This window comes from Daucus carota, chromosome 3, assembly GCF_001625215.2.
Source record: "Daucus carota subsp. sativus chromosome 3, DH1 v3.0, whole genome shotgun sequence".
NCBI lineage: Eukaryota > Viridiplantae > Streptophyta > Magnoliopsida > Apiales > Apiaceae > Daucus > Daucus carota.
Genome location: NC_030383.2, coordinates 30,890,841 through 30,910,524, shown reverse-complemented (window position 1 = coordinate 30,910,524; position 19,684 = coordinate 30,890,841). Strand labels below are relative to the sequence as shown.

Sequence of the window (19,684 nt, the reverse complement as noted above, 5' to 3'; positions counted from 1 at the left end):
AATTGCATTAAATGAGCATAATATGTGGTGTGAGATTGATCTAGGAAATATAAATAAGAGATATGTGGAGTAGAATTGACTTTGGGAATATGATTTTGCATTGAAAGTTGAAGTGGACAAGCAATTTGAAACAAATTTTTGTTGAAAGTGCGACATGTAAATTGAAACGGAGGTAGTATAATTTATTAAAATAATGAAAATAAAAACAATAATATCTGGTAATTGACTCTTTAAAAGGTTAAAATAGGGAACGAGGAAGCAATAACTAGAATTTGCAAGGAAAATCCAAATTGGGGAGATAATGACGCTTGGGTTTTTCGTTCCTGTTAAAGTTGCTAAGTGCCTCTGCTGATCTGATCTCTGCCGCCTCTTGTAATCTCTTGTCTACTCACAAACTCTTTCATATTAATTGAATTTTGATTCTCAGCGAAAAGGGTTCATGGAGATGGATTTAGGGTTTGATGATATTAGCTTTGAAGATCATGATGAGAAGACAAACTTCAGGGTTTTGAAGGTAAGTGACATAGAAAAGATTCAAGAAGATGCTATAGCAAGTGTTTGTTCTTTGCTTTCGGTGCCTAAAGATTCTGCATGCATTCTTCTTTACCATTTTAAGTGGAATGTTGAGTCTTTGATGGAGACATGGTTTTCAGATGAAGAAAGGGTCAAGAAGAATGTTGGGTTGGTTAAGAAAGCTTCTTTTGCTAATTCTTTAGACTTTACTTGTGGAATTTGCTTTGATGTGTTCCCTGCTCATGATAAGATGGCTTGTTCATGTGATCATATGTATTGTCATAGCTGTTTAGGTACTTACATTAGTATTTCTATTGATGAGGGACCCGGATGCCTGTCGTTGAGGTGTCCGGATCCCTCGTGCAAGGCTGCAGTTGGTGTTGATATGGTTTCTTTGTTGGTTTCTGATGAATATTGGAAAAAGTTTCGTAAATACTTTGTTAGGTCTTTTGTTGAAGGAAATAGTCGTGTTAAATGGTGTCCTGCCCCGGATTGTGATGCTGCTATCGAGTACTATGGGGATGATGATGGTGAAAGGGGAAGCTATGAAGTTGTTTGTAGTTGTTCTTTTAAATTCTGTTGGAGGTGTATTGAGGAAGATCACCGACCAATTGATTGTGATACGGTTGTTAAATGGATACAGAAAAACAAGTGTGAAGCACAAAATGTGGAATGGATATTGGCTTATACCAAGCCTTGTCCCAAATGTAAGCGAGCAATTGAGAAAAACATGGGTTGTATGCACATGACTTGTAACAGGTCGTGTGGGCATGAGTTTTGTTGGACATGTCTGGGCCCATGGTCAAATTACCATCACTGCAATACCTACAAGTCGGGGCAGAAAAATAAAACTGAAAATGCAGAGGACAAGCGGAGACAGAATGCTAAAGAATCCTTGGAGAGATACACCCATTATTTTGAAAGGTGGGATGCAAACCACAAGTCAAGAATGAAAGCACAAACTGATCTAGAGAAAATGCAAGAGAAGAATCTTAATATTCTTTGTGAAAAATTTGCTTTGACCAAGCTCCGCTTGAAGTTTGTTTCAGAAGCCTGGGAACAGATAATTGAATGTAGGCGCACGTTGAAATGGAGCTACGCATATGGGTATTTTATACCAGAGAATAAATGTGCAAAGGTAGCATTGTTTCAGTATTTGCAAGGTCAGGCTGAGGTTGGATTAGAGAGACTTCATCAATGTGCGGAAAAGGAACTCATTAAGTTGCTGGAGGATCATGAGGCTACTGCAGATCAATTTGATGTTTTTCGTGTGAAGCTTGTGGATCTTACAAGTGTGACTAGAAATTACTTTTCAAATCTAGTTACAGCACTGGAGAATGATCTATGTGAAAGTGAACATGAAGGCCAAGCAAAAAGAAAAGGCAGAAACAAAGTGGAGAAAAGGGATGGTAAGAAACGAAAAACACTGGTCTAGCCATATTAACCGACTACAAGGGGATTATGATTAATTATCTACATTTACAGAATCAGAAATTAGTATGAAATGCTAATGAAATCGAGAAAAAGAACGGGGAAGAGAAACAAGTTCAATGCATTTCTACCATTTACATTCTCATTACTTTTAATGGTATTACAATGTGGCTGTTTGGCTCTTGTTATTTTGTTGCTTTTGAACGATAAACTATTGTCATCTAATTGATCGGTTTTGCAATGGTTTTCAATACTAACAACGCAGTTTTTTGTGTTCTTGCTGCTGATATTGTTTATTGTGGTTTAATGTATCATACCAGTCCTGTAGTTTTAATTGAAGATAAGGTTAGCCTGAGTAAGGGTCCTTGGTCCTGAGTATCACCGGTCAGAACTCATCAATATAGGATATTGTGTTCAGGCCTCGTGTCTTGGTATATACTAGCAATCGAAGGCACAGGAATGCACTTCTATTCGAAATGTTGAAATGTCGTGCAAGTTCTAATATAGGGCGAAATATTTTGTCTTTACTGAAATATTAAACTTTATTTAGTCTCGACACTTGAGGCGTTTAACTTTAGCCAGTTTTTAGAGTCCAACGGCACAAATTCTGTCATACAGATTTGTTAAGGGCACGCTGTAACTGTAAATTTTCAGTGTTAAGAATCATGATCTCATTTATAGTGAAATGAGCAATGTTAGGGATTTTGAAAAGGTTCCCAAATCCGTTCTTGAATATTCAGTAGCAGGATGTAGTTCAGGAACAAATTTTATCACTCAAGTATTTGGTAACAAATTTGGAGACTATTTTGTGGTCTCTAGATTTCTGTCATGATCACTCAAATGTCTCATTAAAATCACCTAAATTTGTATATGATTCCATAATTTCATTATAAAATACTGAAAAAGTGATAAAATTGATATTTTATGCTTTAAATTGATCATTGTTTTTATATTCATATAATTATCCTATAAGTGTCATATCAGAAGATGATCTCCATTGTCATACTTTTTCAATTTTTTTTTTGAGAAATTAATAGAGTAATGCACACTGAAGTTAGTGGTTTAAACTATCCGTGAATCAAACCCGAAAGAGAGCAAGAAACATCAACCTTTATCCAAATTAGCAAACAAAAATAACAGGGCAGCCTTTATTATCACTTAGGATGCTCAACTGTCAAAACTTATTCATAAAAACAAGTAAATGATTGTCATTGTTTTTTACTTTAATAAATGGGTCTGCAACCATATAGCTATTTCTGAAGAATGCAACTAATGTCATCTCTGCCTGTTATTCCTAGAGTTTAAGAAAATATATCGTAGTAATGGAGCAGCAGCCTCTGTGACCTTCGTCATTTGAGTTCCATGAACAGCTTTGGTGCAACCTGCATTTACGAATGCTGGTATTAGAGCTGACAAAAAGTTTATCAACTCGTGTTTAAGCAGGAATACGTACGCATTTATCAACACAATGCCAGTAGTCTAAGTATTGGCCAGTGCAGTGCTTTTCCCCAGTTGTATCCCCCTGAATCCTTTTTATACAAGCCTGCGAATGGATCAAGAACAATATATTAAAAAGAATCAGTAATCAAAGAACAACTCTCCTCGGAACAGCATGTTAGTGTAATGTCTTATCATTTGCATCTGAATATACGATATATTTGTAGTTTCAATTAAAAGCGAAGAGCCACCCTCCATAGATAAGTGCGAAGAGCCACCCTCCATAGACAAGTTAAATAATTGAACTGCCCATAAATTTGCAATTGGCGTGCAGATAAAAGTACAAAGTAGTGCATATCTAAGATACGACTAATTAGTACTACTATGTATTACTTGTATATTATGAATCTACCAAAAGTAGAAAAGAGAAGAAATTATGTCAATTTAATCCGTTCGGTGCTTATGAGAGATGTCTAAGATATGACTACGCAGTACTTGTATATTATGAATCTACCAAAAGATAGAAAAGAGGAGTAATTATGTCAATTTCAATCCATTCCCTGCTTATGAGAAATGTGGATAACACAGAACTGCAATTTTAAAATTTGAATCGGCTCCTGCACTACCAACCTGATCAGAAGAAGGCTGTGAACCTCAAATGTCGACCAGAAACTATCTTATTTTAAAGTCAATCATCCAACAAGGGTGGGCCTCTGTTCCTATATGAAAGCAATAGAGGATCCCGGGCAGTGTAAATTACAAATGTCTTAACAGAAAATGTGAAGTATCTTACTGGTAAACTATCCACTGCCATCCTTGTAGTATGAGAACAGACTACCATGTTAATCTATGTTACTCCGACTCTTCTAATTAGGTTGTCGTACCCGTGTCGGACACTTGGACACTCGGACACGACAGTTATTTCGTGTCGGATCCTTTAACTAAAATGTGGACACTTTGACCAATTAAAAATCAAATATGAGTCAAACTTACATTTCAAAGATATATGTGAGAAAAAAGAAAGAAGAATGGGATTAAAGTACAGAAGAAGCCTAATTTGCAAAATCCCCTACAAAATCATGTCTAATTTGAGTTTTATTGTTACTTTCTGGTAAGATGTCTAACTTACCATACTTGTTTATTAGTATACTACAATGTGTCCCCGTATCTGTGTCCGAAAATAGGACAGTGTCCCCGTGTCCCGAATTTTCAAAGTTTCCAAGTCCGACACTCGGATATGTATCGTGTCCGACACTCCGTACCCGAGTCCGAGTAAAATAGATGTTAACTATCTTGATCTGAAAGCACGTGTGCTTGCCAATACAATATGAGGAGCCATGGATGCCGAAAGATATGGTGTAATTCAATGCTACATACTTCCGTTGTGAAACAGGACTTCACCAATAGGATTTACTTGATAATTTAAATTTTAAACCATGTGTTTAAGTCAGCTTCAAATATGTGGCACAGCCACGTATAGCAAATTTTGCTAAAAATTGGCTTACATACTTACTGATTCAACATACCCTTCTTTTCAGAGTTGAGCACCCAACTTCTTGTTTTTTTGTCTATTGTGTTCATTCTCACTCTTTTAGGTAAAATGTGTTCAAATAAACATATCATCAAACTTGTGGCGGGGAAATTTCGAGTTTTTTTAAGGAATCAGTTTGCCAACAGCACTAGTCTTGAGCATACAGGAAAGATGAAAGACTAGCTCTCAGTACACTGTTACATTGAAACTATGATAGTTTACTGGTTGCACTTCATGTCCATCATGCATTTCGTTTATATCATATAGAGTAAACACATTACTTTTTCCTGACAAAATGATGACAGAACAATCCATCATGCATTGAATTGAGTTTTGAGAAACCTTAAGGTCGTGTTAGAAGTATTTTAATAGATTGCAGGTAGCAGAGAATGTTATTAATACGAGGCATTTAATATTCGGAATCTGTTGTGGTGTGGAGCATGTAGTTCTTAGATTTTAATCCCCTCAACAAATGGTTAGAGTGTTGGTATTCTGTCGGCAGAGTTTGTAAAGAATTTTCCCTAGTTGGTCTTTAGTTTTCAAAACTAATATAAATTGTTAAAGTATTTGAAAAACATATTATTCAATAGAACATGGACTCACATGAGTAAGGTAGTATCACAAGATTAAGGTATTTCACATTGGTGTGATTAGTGGCCTGTTTTTTCCACCCTTGGACTCACAGAGTGAAGTACGCGCCTAGCTCCTTATATGAGGGTATGTCACTACACTTGTATGAAAGGTGAAAGTTTACTTTTGATCTATCAGGGTCCTAGACTCTTAATTGATCTGTACCTAAGTGCCTATCATCTGTCCAAGTCCATTAGTTCCTTTAGTATTTATATCTACATAGCTTTGTTCATGCAGGCGACTGAACTAATAGAGGTCGATACTGATCTCTGTAAATAGGGATGCAATTCTGTTCTGCGGATATGCATACCCTATCTAAGGGTAAAAGCTTGATGATCTTTAGAAGTACCGCCAGGGTGAGTGACTGCGTTATGATAATTAAAAAAAATTTACCGTCAAGTTGCACATTGTAACATATATATTCTGAATTAAACACATTTAGAATACAATTAACAGAAAATGAAAAATATGGTCCAGCAACATTTTACCTAGAAGTCTAAAACCAACCTAAACATCAACTCAAAGGAGCAGGACATGTATAGAAGGAAATATCATAAGAACACATATAAAGAGTTTCTAAGGTCTTAGCACGATTCACCTGATATTCGACTAAAGGCTTTACACACCTAGACTTGCAAAACTCTTCAAGATGCTTCTTTTGATCAACAACTTCATCGTCCGCCCTATCAGTTTTGTACAAAAGAAAGACTCAAAGACATGTCTACAAAGAATGAATTAGATAAATTGCATATTGATTATGGAAGTATTTGTTGATGTCAAGTGGCAGCATACATTTATCGAATAAGCTCTCCTATGTAACAAGAATTACAAACTCAGACAAAATACAGTCATTGATACGTAATGCATATATAACCATCTGCTTAAGAACTATTATTGCATATAAGGACCAAGACATTATAAAGGGGACACACAAGGAGATGACATGTTATAGCATTATTCTACATCCTTAAATCCCACCAAATAAAACAAGCCATGAATGCCATGCAGTCTGCGGAGTACAAGACCTTCAAATGGTCTACTGCAACGTACCCCTCTAGGAGATCTATATTGGCAATAAGTAATCCTGGACAAGCATTATTTCTTATAAAGAAGTAGAAAGAAACCCCAAATAGGAATCTATTTCAGGGAAGAGGTGAATTGCTTATTATTTGTGAATGTGTGTTGGAAGAGTCAAGAGTGTCTATTATTTAGGGAGACTACGGTCATCATTCCAGAACTAGTCACTGATTTCATAATTCTGTCTAGACACAATGGTTTTCGGTTACGACAATATCCACAACCCTGTTGTTTTCTATGCTGATTGGTTGGACCTCATTTCTTCCAATAGCTTATCGCCCACACAGCTAGTAACAAGGGATGTAATATGGCAGATTACTTTCATTTTTTTATCCTGCAGTAACTCAATAATATGACATGATCATGATGGCCAAATCAGTCATCTGTTGTTGGGGTTCCAACATTAATCCATATAATGTGATACTCTATAGCCTGTCTGGAGTTGCAGTCACTTGATTAGCCAGGAACCTCCCAAACAATCTGCATATTCATTTTCCCTAAATTGGCTGCACTAACACCTTGATCTTTGCTTATACACACCTTAGTATTTTTTTAACCAATACCATGACCTTTATAATCCAACCTGTGACTTCATATAGGAAACAAGATTCAGAACTCTTTCATATGAATATATTAGTCGACCCAATTTGAGCGAGTAATTTCCTCTCTTTTTCCACAATTTTTCACATCCACCTACTGTCTGAGGTACTTTGAACAGTGCCCACGTTAAGGCTATCAGCCTACAACCATCAACTTAAGCTAGCGAAACTTGACCCATCTTGTCTCCCTTTCAATAAAGAAACCAATTATGCATCGCCTATGAGAAATTCCAGGACCCATTCTCTGTCCCCTTACTCCAACTCTGATCTTCTTTACATAGGAATTGCACATAAACTTTTAAATTTCTCCAACCCTTGCAGAGTCTCTATATTCTAGAAGAGTAACTGAGAAAAGGAACAAGTTAAAATTTGAAAAATGCATCACATCCTCACAAACGGCTAGTTTGATACTGCTAGCCTATCTCTTATAAAAGTTCACCTTTTTATATTGTACGGTAATGTTCAAACCATCGACCTCTTGTTAACAAGAGCAAACAAGTATCTATTGGACTACATCAGTCCACATATGTTTGGTCCCTTAAATATTAAGTAAAATATACATTTAGCACCATGTATTTTAGTCACTCTGCATTTAGCAACTTGTAGTCCTAATACTGGCAAGGACGCACCAAGAGTTATGTTGTGAGAGACTGAGATAAAATGACATTACATCAAAAGATAATGTAAATCAAGTTCAAAATGTACTCACATAGGAGTGCTAATTATTTGCGAGTCCAGAAAGCTTGTAGAATTTCCTGCATAAACACGATCAGCTGGACTGTATCCATCTTATGAGCTATCTATGACAGTATCTCGATTCAATCATACCAGTACTAAATGTAGATATCAACAACAATAATGCATTATTATCGAGTTTAAGAAAGAAAAGAAAAGAATGAAAAATTGATAATTTTCTTTTCTCTTCCAATATTTCCAGAAGTTGGGAGAATTTTCCGGACAAATATATAAGAGAATTCTTTCCAAATCTTTAAATTTCTTTTCGGTTCTTTTTTTTTTTCTCAAAATTCATTATTTTAAAAAGTCAAAAATATTCCTCAGCTTTTACATACCATCAGCTTTTAATGACTTCTAAATAATCTTTAATCAGATACCGCCAAATTTCAAAACATAATTTAAATTCCTTATTGAATAGAATACCGCCAGAATTTTTAGGATAATTTAAAATCACAATTCCAATACATTTCTTGAATTCCGAATTAAATACACCTGAATTTTAAAAATGAAAAAAAATCCTTAAAAATCCCAAATGGAAATATTCCTTTTTCTCTTCTTTCTGTCATAAAAAACTCAAGAACACAGCGTCAAGCTGTATTAATATCCAATTTTGGAGAATGCATGCATATTCATAACAAAAGCAAATGACGATGAAATGAAACATTGCATATCAATAATCGAAATTAAAGGCAAAATGTGATTAGATACACTTACTGGTTCAGCAAGCCTTTTTCGTATTAGTACTGGACAGTCTCGTAGGAAGTATTTGAAGAAAAGAAAATGATACCGGACTTTGGATGGGAGGAGAAACTGAAAAATGCAAGAGTTTCGGTGTTTTCAGAACTTGTTTTGCTTGCGACTCGGATCATTCTTTTTGTTTCTTTCCTTTTTTTTATTATTGAATTTTTTTAATTTCGCGCATGCTTTGGTTAGAGGGGCAACCGCAGGTCCAAAATTAGAAGGACCGGAAATTTTAAAGTTACTCCCACTGTCTTTATGTCATATTTCTATTTTTATTGGTCAAATTCACTAATTTTGACCCAAAGATTATAAGTCAATTTTTTATTATTTTAAAAAACTGAAAATTACATCTTAAAGTAGAATAAAAATTATTTCCGGTAACATATTTTTTTTATTTTTTCATTTGATAAAATATTAATAAATTTCAATCAAATTTTGGTCAATTTGACCGGCACAAACCCAAATAAACCAAACCAAACCAAACATACTCAGTATATCCCGCTTAGAGCAGGGTCTGAGGAGGGTGAGATGTACAAACCCAAATGTAACAACTAAATTAGGACATAGGGAATATATAGTTATAAGATTGCCAAGGTAAAAAATATTAAAATGGATTAATAAAAAATTAAGAGGGGGGTTCCAAAGTTTTAGTGATCACGCCAGTAAGAAATATATTTTTCAAAGTTAAAATTGATAAAAAAAAAAAAATAACTTGAGATGCTCAATGTCACAACAACAATTGAATGGTCTCATCATTTTATCAATATTGACTTCAATATTATTGTCAACGATTTTGTATCTGTGAAAGCTCAAAAACTCATTTTTTTATGAATTGTTAGATTGCGTATTAGATCATGATTTATAAATTGTTTTGAACTTTTTTTTTAAATATTTGTTAGTAAAAGATTGATGATTTGAAATATTTTCAAAAAGTCGCAATTTACTTTTTGGCTCAGAAACTCGGAAAGTTCAAAATAGTTATATTATCTCATTTAGCAAACCTGAGCCATGTATAAAGGATTTATACCTAAATATATGAGAAAACACTTTTTTTCTATCATTGTTTCGAGTGAAATGTCCAAAATTAGTGGCGGAATTAGACATCTAATATGAGGATCAAATTGAATAAAAATACATCTCGCTTTTCTTTGATTAAATAAAAGAAGTATGAAAATTATCTCCTCAACAGAAATGATTATCACAATCTCCTTTTCGATATATTCTAACAAGTAATTTCTAAGAAATTCATTTTTCAAGCGATTTTGAAGGCTTTTTTTACAATTTTCATAGGTGAAAAAACTCATTCATTTGTTTATGCTACATCGAATGATCTTTCCAACCGAACTAATTATCGCAATCTCCTTTTCGATATATACTAACTGAGCTTATTTCAACTGTCTCACAAACAGGAAGAGGTATACCCAGCGCGCGAAGGATCCGTTGAGGGTTTGTCTTGGTAAGGAACTATACGACATTTTCCCCTATTGTATTGAAAAAAAAAAGAGGTCAGTGCTACAACCCCCTATTGTTGGATCCAATATTGACCGGGGGTGCGCCCCGACTTCCATAGGTTCTTGGTTTTACCTCAGCTATAAAAAAAAATTTCTACCATCTACTTGCTCGTAGGTTGTGAACCACTCCCTGCGCGGACATATATGGTAAGACGCTCCAGAGTCAAGAATCCACACATCAGAGTGATGCGTGTGATTGGCAGTAACTAGAGCAATATCTTCTTAAGAATTAGCATCAGTTATAGTAGCAAAACTTATCAATTTATCATGTTGCTTCTTTTTCTTGTGTGTCCCTTCTTTACTGTAATTGCAGACATCATTAGATTTCGAGCAAGTTGGTTTCTTTGATTTATATTTCCCCAAGTTTTCATGTTCGATACCACCGCCGGCTACTAACCCAACAGCCTGATTATCTGCACACCTGTACCAGCCGTCTTATGGCGCAACTATCTAAAATGAAGAGAGGATCTAACCTCCTCTAGAGAATTAATATCTTTACCAAAAACAAACGATTGCACAAAATTCTCTAAACAATCTATCAAGATTTAAAATTATGTAGAAATATATTATAGTATTTTTCAATCATTAAGTATAGTCCAATTTTTCAATTTTTATTTTAATATTATTTTTAAATTGAAATGTTTGAAAAATAAAATTTAATTTTATTCTCTAAATATAATTTTCTAATTATTAATATATTTTTAAAGACCGCTACAAAGCGCGGTAATGTAAGTGAACTAATCAAATATTATTATCTAAAATTTAGAGAAAAAATTGAAAAACAGTTTTTCAATAACTGATATTTCAATAACTTTATTTTTATGAATATCAAGTCTAAGAAAAAAAGGAAACAAAGTAGCGTAATAGTTGGGAAAAATGTAAATAAGGACACGTCCGAAAGAGAGGATAAAAAACGTTGGAGATTACTACAAAAAAGCCCTTCTCTCTCTTCATAATTTTCTTGCCACCGTCGTTGCTTCGTGCGTTACCATCTTTGTCTACATATATATAAACCCTCTCCCTCTCTCTCCCCCCCCCTTCACTCTCTCATCTCTCTCTCTCTACTGATCAAGGTACTTCTTGTTCTTCATCTGCTTCACTTCCTGATTTTATAATTTATATCACCTTGTTAATATCTCAGTTGCAAATCTTGATACCAAGCAGTTATCAATAAACTAGTTGCACTTTTCATATCTTTTTCTTCGTGTGTATGTAAATTATATGTATGGTTTGTGTTGTGATTTTTGTTTCTATTTAGTATTTTCTTGTTTGCAAAACTTATTTATTATACTGCTTGTTGCAAATATGGTGTATACACAAGTATTTGGTGAGGATTGTGGTTTAATTACATGAATAAGCCACATGTTTACCATATCTTTCATGGCTTTTACATGAGTTGAGCAGTGAATTCCATTGTCATTAGTATACTCTCTCGGTCCTGTTTTTCTTGTCCATGTGTCAATCCACCTTTATTCAATCAAAATAAATAAGTTACTCTTTGCATCCCCTTTAAGTTGTGCTTGTATACATTTAGGGCACGCGGCGCGGTATGACACGTATTTTAATACTCAATTTAATATTTTTTAATGCTTTTGTAAAGTCAAGATCTGTAGTTTGTTTTTAAGATTTTTTTGAAAAAAATAAAATTTTAAAAGTAAGTTATAAAATTATATTATATTTTATAGGTGCATTAAAAAAATTGTATTGTATAGAAATGAACGGGACAGATGGAGTATATGTTACTAAAAAATCTATATTATTTTGTAGAAAATTTAAAACTTTAACATGTACTAATGGACAGCGGAAAATAAACAAGGAATGAGGTAGAATACGGGCACGGAAGGAGTACTTTCGATAATTTCTATGAGCTGCAGTTAACTATTGAGTTCTTACAGCCAAACCTATCAACTTAATCAGATATTGATTTCTATGAGCAGCTTCTGTGCCTCTGTCAATACTCCTTTTGATGTTTAATTAATCTGGAATATTTTAGACTGAACACTAGATTACAATGTCGTGTTTAGTCTAAAAGTGATCGATGCAAACAAGAAGCTAGTAATTGGCTGCATTGCACTTTGTTTCATGCTCGATTGCTTTCGTTTTTGACCAGTAAGTTTCTTGTTTTTGATTCTTGCTAATTGCTCCAACCTGTGTCATTTTAAGTAACTTGATTATCGCTTCAAAATTTAATGTTACCTTTGTGTAATTCCCACTACTATCCTTGATATTCTTTGCTCGAAGAGTCAAAAATTGACATGAATGTATTATGTATATAAGCATTTCTTTGTCTTCTAATTTTCAAAATTTCCGTAGTCATTATTTGACTACTGGATACCAATATGTTAGCACATGGATCAATAGACTATATTGAACCGATCTTATGAATGTGTACTTGACATATTTTGATAGCACCAAGGGAACTCCTGATTTCTCATATTTAGTACTGAATGTATCAAGAAGAAAATAGCAGGCTCCTCATACCATAGTTTCTGAAGCTCTAGTATTTTTGTTGCTTCTAAGCATATATCCTAACACACAGCTCTTTTTTCAGAGGATATATTCATTGAGTGCAGTTTGGTTGTGATGGCTGATGCAGAGGATATTCAACCACTTGTTGTTGACAATGGAACTGGGATGGTGAAGGTTTGACGAATAACAGACAGTTTCTTGCAACCTTATTATTCTACTAGGACATTATGCGCCATATCTAGTCTGTAAAAGTATCTTATCATCTTATGTTTTTATATTAAATTGACAGGCTGGCTTTGCCGGCGATGATGCGCCAAGGGCAGTGTTCCCTAGTATAGTTGGTCGCCCTCGACATACAGGTGTAATGGTTGGAATGGGCCAGAAAGATGCTTATGTTGGAGACGAAGCTCAATCAAAGAGAGGTATCCTTACTTTGAAGTACCCAATTGAACATGGCATAGTTAATAATTGGGATGATATGGAGAAGATTTGGCACCATACCTTCTACAACGAGCTTCGTGTTGGTCCAGAAGAGCATCCAGTACTTCTCACTGAGGCGCCACTTAACCCCAAAGCAAATAGAGAAAAAATGACTCAAATTATGTTCGAGACTTTTGATGTGCCAGCAATGTATGTTGCTATCCAGGCTGTTCTTTCTCTATATGCAAGTGGTCGAACAACTGGTTAGTAATATATAAATCATTACATGTTTAAATTTTTTTGATGTACTCGTGGTGACATTGTGTTTGTTACACAGGTATTGTGCTTGATTCTGGTGATGGAGTGAGTCACACAGTTCCAATTTATGAGGGATATGCTCTTCCCCATGCCATTCTTCGGTTGGATCTTGCTGGTCGTGATCTCACAAATTATCTCATGAAAATTCTTACTGAAAGAGGTTACATGTTTACAACCACTGCAGAAAGGGAAATCGTCCGGGACGTTAAGGAGAAGCTTGCCTATGTTGCTATTGACTTCGAGCAGGAGTTGGAAATAGCTAGGAGCAGCTCCTCAGTCGAGAAGAGTTATGAGCTTCCGGATGGACAGGTGATCACTATTGGAGCTGAGAGGTTTCGTTGTCCAGAAGTCTTATTCCAACCATCACTGATCGGAATGGAAGTTGCAGGAGTCCATGAAACGACCTATAACTCAATCATGAAGTCTGATGTTGACATTAGGAGAGATTTGTATGGAAATATCGTTCTCAGTGGTGGATCTACTATGTTTCCTGGTATTGCAGACCGAATGAGAAAAGAAATAGCTGCTCTTGCTCCTAGTAGTATGAAGATCAAAATTGTGGCACCGCCTGAGAGAAAGTACAGTGTATGGATAGGGGGTTCGATCCTGGCATCTCTCAGTACTTTCCAGCAGGTAATAATATCTATTCTTGAAGACTAGAACTCTTGATTGCTATTTACATTACAACATTTTAATTTTATCATGACTATTGTATGGCTATTTGGCTCAGATGTGGATCACCAAAGCAGAGTATGATGAATCTGGTCCTTCAATTGTTCACAGAAAATGCTTTTAAGATGGATAGGAAATGTTCCGGGTGAGTGATATAAGTCCTTTTTACAAATTTAAATGTGTCAAGTGAAAATTATAAAATTTTACATCAGCAAAGATGCTACTGTTGTCCGTTGCTTTATTTACCGTCTTAAAGAAGCAATTATGTTGGTTTACTCTCCGGATCGACTAATATTGGCCGTTTCATATCGTTTCAGGTTCAGCAGGCCTTTGTTAACATGTAAAAGCAAAGTTTATCGTGTTTTGTCTCGCAATTCTGTTTCATGGGATATGCTTAAAGCATGATGCTCTCTGTGTTGATGTATAATTAGACTTGGTTTTAGCAGTAACATGTAATCCGAATGTTTATGCTATGTTATGTGTGTCCAGAATTTGTAAAATAGTTGGACTCGAATAAAGATGGAGCCTGCAGAAAATTTACAGAATTCTCTGTGGACATGGTTTGCACGGATCCCCTTTCCCTTGTGTGTCAAGTTAGAACTCTTGATATCATAGTGTATGCATGTAAACCTTTTTATTCTTGCGAGATGGCAGCAGGGTTGTGAGACGGGATAAAAGCAAAGAATGGACAATCTGTGAATAAGTGATGTACCGCAGGAGTCGCAGAACACAGCTGAAATCAACTTGCATCTCAAGCTGGTGCATGCGATCTCTACACGAGCTTTTCTTGAGATTTCAGTAAGCAACAGTCTAATTACTTTACCACATCTCCCTGATGGTTTAGAAAAACTTGGACAGTAGAGACTTGAGGATAGAAATTTGAAAATTTTAAAACCCCAGCAGAACAAGTTTCAGCAACCGGAGACTTGGTCATTCACTTTCCATACGCTTACTGAGCCTATTTAAAAGGGGAAGGCAATGAAGGCATCAGCCTGCTATTTGATGAGGGAGCAACGTACAATATCTTCCCGAAGATTTTCAACATCATTACAGTTACCCAAGATTTTTTCACCAAGCTTCAACCCCAAGCAATTCAGAAATAACACGAAACCAAATCAATCTTACTGGACAACATAAATACGGAAAATAAGCCTTAGTGTGGAATGATTATTCTGACGTAAGTAACTCACAATACTTGTTGAGGATTTTAACCCCAAGCTTCCCATTCCTGATCAGTTCCTCAATCTGTTGCTTGAGTTGCTGACCATCCGCAGTACCGTGACCAGTCTCCTCATGAAATGCACTACTTGCTTCTATTACCCCAGTTGCTCATCGAGGATGGCTTCCTGAAGATCCTCCTGTCTGCTCATGAAATGCACTACTTGCTTCTATTTCCTCTCTTTCGGTCTCAAGGCCGGCCGATAATTATCACGAGGGGGTTTCCCCTCTCTAGTTTCGTCATCAACTTTTTCACACTCTTGTACGGCTCAGCCTACAGATTAAATTTTTCAAGTGTGAGGGGGCTAAGTCACTGCAACTCAGAGCTGACCCATTTGAGTCCTTTCCACTGGCAAAGAGGCACAGATGTGTTCCAAGAAGCTAGTAGAATGTTGTATGAGTTTCCTTGCAAAGAGGGTTTGATTTTGGTTAAAAGAAGCTCAATTTCCAAGGTAGAAGAGAGGGACAAAATGGCACAAAAAAGCTGTTAGTTGTGTGAAATTACAGAAATACCCCATATCTTTTAACGGTGTTAAGAAAATTAGACAAAAGAGCACAATTTGTACCGGGTTATGAATTATAATATTGCATGTGATAATTTTAAAAATGTAGTATCTATCTACTTATCTATATTATACTATACTATAATAAGCCAACATGGGTATAATTTGTAGTCCTAGGTTTTAGTTATATTTTTTGGTTTGGTACTCTCCTTTTGGTACTACAAGTCTACAAATGTGGAGTCTATTAGTTTTACATTGTTAAACAGTTTCAAAAACTAAAAACACTCCTAACACTACCTTATCATATAATATTTTATTAAAAAATTACAATGATGTTATAAATAAAATTATAAATAATAATTTCAAATATCTTTTTTTAACAAGAAGCTTTATATAACTCTTTTTAACTTTAACGTGTTCTATATCAATATAAACACCACACATTACATAACTCTTTCTAATTTTAATCTTAAAAGTTTATGTTGCCAAAAAAATCAAGATTATAGAATCATGTTGAAATTCGATTGATTAGATTACTGAATCTTTCAAATGTATTACAAGATCGTCTATGTTTCGAAAAGATTTGAATTTTCTGATTTTTTTTAATTTTTAAATCTACATGTACTAAATTAGGGTTTGTCCATTTTCAAGTAATCGGGAGAAAATATAGTCAGTCGAATAATATAATTTAATTAAATTCAATCTATTAATATTAAAATACTAATAAAATGATGTTAAAATTAAAATTGTAAATAATAAATTACGAACTATATACCCGCCCGTGCTTCGCACGGGTTAAAGGCTAGTATATATAATAGCACAACAGGTTCGTGTTAAGCCTCCCTCCTGAGCAAATAAATTACCTAACTTCGAACCCGAGCCTAACTCCGAACCTACTACCTCCTCATTTATATAAAAAAATTACACGAACCTACTACCTCCTCATTTATATAAAAAAAAATGTAATTGACAAGAATTGAACCCAAGACCTCTCTAATTCATGTGCACCACCCAAACCACTTGAGCTACACAAGCAATCAACATGCTATTCAAAAACTTTAACCACATACATTAAAAAAATATAAATATAAGAATAATGTCAAAGATATCAAATTTGGTGTCAAAATATATATATCTAAATGATGTAATTTTAATGATATATGAATTAGAAATATTATAACTTCGTGATATAAAGTTAATTTTAATAAAATTCTATATTGTTAATCAAAAGCCAATCAAATAATAATAAAAAGTGTTTACAAGACCTACTAAAAAGAATAAAGTAAATAATAAATTTTACTTGATTTATTTTTTAAAAAAAACTACTTGGTTAAAATAAAATAACACAAAGAAATAAACTATATATATTAAAGTCTTAAAACTATAATTTTTAATATGCCATTGATCAATATATAACATATCAGTTAAATAAAATGATTCAAACTACAATTAAATTAATTAATCATTTACAAATTAATCTAAAAAAATATAATTAATTTTGAACCGGATAATCTGACGCGATACGGTGAAAACTAATATCTGATTAAACGGAACTAGAACAAAAATAGTTTTTATTTTCATAATCCTGAATATTGGATATCGAATATTTGAATTAATCTTTAACAAATGAACATGATATGCTACATTGCTCACCCTCAAGAAATACGAGTATCAAAATATTTAAAAATTTAAGTTTGCACAAAGCTAAAAAAATAACTACACAAATAATTGAGCTAAATATTTCATGTCTTTGTGAACTTCATGGGGTGTGACTTACATCTACTCTGTTTTTGCTATTTCAAATTCCAAGAAATCATTATTTGTTTGAGATCTGGTTTATAACAATTACATGAAAAATCATTAAAAGTCTTAATCATCATGCTTAGAAAACTAATCATAAAAAATTAAAATTTAACAAGCCAATATTATAACATATTGTATCAAAGTAATAATCTTCTAATATTTTAAATTAACAATAAAAATCTAAGACATTAAAGTACTTTACTGTTGATATGAAATTTAAAAGGTTAAACCAAATTAGAGGTGTCAAAATTTTTTTGGGCACAGTTATAAGGTTATTAGTTGAGATTATACTTTTATAATAAAATAAGATATTGGTCTTTTTAGTTGTTATAATTTCTATTTATGCAAAATGTGTGTAGCATGTGCTAAAAAATACTGTGTTGAAGATCTGCCCCATCATGTGTCACTTACCCACGACGCCAAATTTACGCTAAAAAAAGAAATAAATAAATGTAAAACAATGCACGCCACACATCTTCTTCTAATGACGACTTAGGATATCGTTATTCAACATATGCAGAACAAGTTTTCATCAAAATCATGTTATGTTAGGTGAAATAATTTAATAATTTTCAACAATAAATTACAGATACTTTTAATGAGGAATAATATATTTAAAATCTAAAAATTTCAGTATTCATGTCGAATGTAATTTTGAACATATAGATAATATGATGATGACCTCTATATCCTCACGAATTTGAATATAGAACAATCAATTCAGTTGTAGTTTTTGATACATAAGTTTTTTAAAAATATAGTACTTATTATCGTTATTATTATTATTAATACTATTAGGTTGCAAATATAACATTTTCATATCTAATTATTTTGTCAAAAAATAAAAAATTCGTCAATATTATTTAATTTTCATATTTGCTATTAGGTTGCTCGAAACAATACGATGATATGTCAATATTATTTAAAACACGACATAAACTAGAGGCCCGTGCCTCGCACGGGCTTTTATGCTAGTTACAAGTGGTGTCTCGCTTAAAATGGTGCACATAATGCACTTACTCATAAATATTTAGTAATTAGAAAATTATAATGATTTTTTTGATTCTCAAATAAATATATATTAATTAGAACATTATATTGATTCTTAACGATTGACTCGTTAGTAAACCTATTTTGGCGGATTATAATTTTCAGTAGTTTTTCATATCAGTTTGCCTTTTCATACTTGCTCTCTTTATTATTATTTTTTAACAGTATATTTATGAAATAAATTTATTTGATTTCAAATTTTAAAATTGAATTCCAAAAATTTTGATGATAATTTTTTTATAATCATATTTTATTTTCAATTCATAATATTTTCTCATTTTTATATTTTTGCTTTTCAAAATTAAAATCAAATGGATTAAAATCGAACCAAATATTTTTACCAAAAACACTAAGGAGTCGTTTGGTTCGGTGATATCAGGAATGAGGTATCAGTTTGACATCACATATCTGATGTTTGGCAGGACAGTTTTTATTCTTATACCCATAATTGAAACCCTCATGTTATGAGCTTTTAAAACTTAAGTGAAGATGTGGTTATGAGATGCTGGTATGTGTATCATTGTTAATATTATTTTTTATTCTTTAAAAAATATTGTTATTAACAAAAAGTATTTGTATATATTAATAAATGTTATTATATATAATAAAAATATTTATAATTTTCTATCTAATAAAAGAATTTAATTTAATAACCTAATAATGTTTAACACTAAAGACATACATTCTGACACTTAACCAAACACAACCTCTCTATTAGTGTCATATGCCGATACTTTACCAAACACGTGATATGTCTTAATTCTATACCACTGTCACTCTGTTACTAATACTTTACCAAACACGTGATGTCTTAACTCTATACCAATGTCATTCTTTTATTAATTCCGGCCTCATATCGCTCTGGAGAACTAGCTCTTATAAAATTTCAGCTTCAGTTTTGTAATCCGAAGAGGTTCTGGTTTTGCCTTCGAAGTTGCGCCGAACCAATTTGTGTTCTTAGAGCATCTCCAAAGGTAATATGTATAATGGTTGACTATATTGATTGACTATATGATTTATGTAAAT

The 19,684-nt window shown here is 33.5% G+C and overlaps 3 protein-coding genes across 4 annotated transcripts; 2 read left to right on the top strand and 1 right to left on the bottom strand.

Annotated features, from left to right (window-relative positions):
- The first annotated feature begins 445 nt into the window (after nt 1-445).
- LOC108211270 (probable E3 ubiquitin-protein ligase ARI7) lies at nt 446-1,948 on the top strand. The gene has a single exon (XM_017382826.2). The coding sequence runs from the start codon at nt 446-448 to the stop codon at nt 1,946-1,948; it is 1,503 nt and encodes a 500-aa protein (XP_017238315.2).
- A 1,088-nt stretch (nt 1,949-3,036) lies between these two features.
- Nucleotides 3,037-8,803, bottom strand: LOC108213799 (cytochrome b-c1 complex subunit 6-1, mitochondrial-like). The gene is made up of 5 exons (XM_017385588.2): nt 8,668-8,803; nt 7,928-7,973; nt 6,141-6,225; nt 3,398-3,487; nt 3,037-3,326 (listed from the first exon to the last, which is right to left on the bottom strand). Coding segments are annotated over exons 2-5 (210 nt in total). The 5' UTR covers nt 7,930-7,973; nt 8,668-8,803; the 3' UTR covers nt 3,037-3,293.
- A 2,294-nt stretch (nt 8,804-11,097) lies between these two features.
- LOC108210531 (actin-104) lies at nt 11,098-14,652 on the top strand. Of its 2 annotated transcripts, none has more exons than XM_017381859.2 (6): nt 11,098-11,278; nt 12,757-12,848; nt 12,964-13,357; nt 13,432-14,045; nt 14,143-14,229; nt 14,402-14,652. In XM_017381859.2, exons 2-5 carry the CDS (start codon nt 12,789-12,791, stop codon nt 14,206-14,208), a joined length of 1,134 nt encoding a protein of 377 aa, XP_017237348.1. In that variant the 5' UTR covers nt 11,098-11,278; nt 12,757-12,788; the 3' UTR covers nt 14,209-14,229; nt 14,402-14,652. The 2 variants fall into 2 exon arrangements, with proteins under 2 accessions (XP_017237348.1, XP_063946992.1); XM_064090922.1 differs by lacking the exon at nt 11,098-11,278 and adding an exon at nt 12,183-12,314.
- The last annotated feature ends 5,032 nt before the right edge of the window (nt 14,653-19,684 follow it).

What these genes read in the sequence shown, in the direction of transcription:
- LOC108211270 (XM_017382826.2), top strand. Translation starts at nt 446, where the DNA reads ATGGATTTAGGGTTTGATGATATTAGCTTTGAAGATCATGATGAGAAG.
- LOC108210531 (XM_017381859.2), top strand. Translation starts at nt 12,789, where the DNA reads ATGGCTGATGCAGAGGATATTCAACCACTTGTTGTTGACAATGGAACT. An exon ending in ATGGAACTGGGATGGTGAAG is followed by an intron (nt 12,849 to 12,963) that starts GTTTGACGAATA and finishes TTAAATTGACAG; the next exon opens with GCTGGCTTTGCCGGCGATGA. An exon ending in CTCTCAGTACTTTCCAGCAG is followed by an intron (nt 14,046 to 14,142) that starts GTAATAATATCT and finishes TATTTGGCTCAG; the next exon opens with ATGTGGATCACCAAAGCAGA.
- LOC108213799 (XM_017385588.2), bottom strand. An exon ending in AGCCTTTAGTCGAATATCAG is followed by an intron (nt 3,488 to 6,140) that starts GTGAATCGTGCT and finishes ATCCATTCGCAG; the next exon opens with GCTTGTATAAAAAGGATTCA. An exon ending in GGCATTGTGTTGATAAATGC is followed by an intron (nt 3,327 to 3,397) that starts GTACGTATTCCT and finishes TCGTAAATGCAG; the next exon opens with GTTGCACCAAAGCTGTTCAT.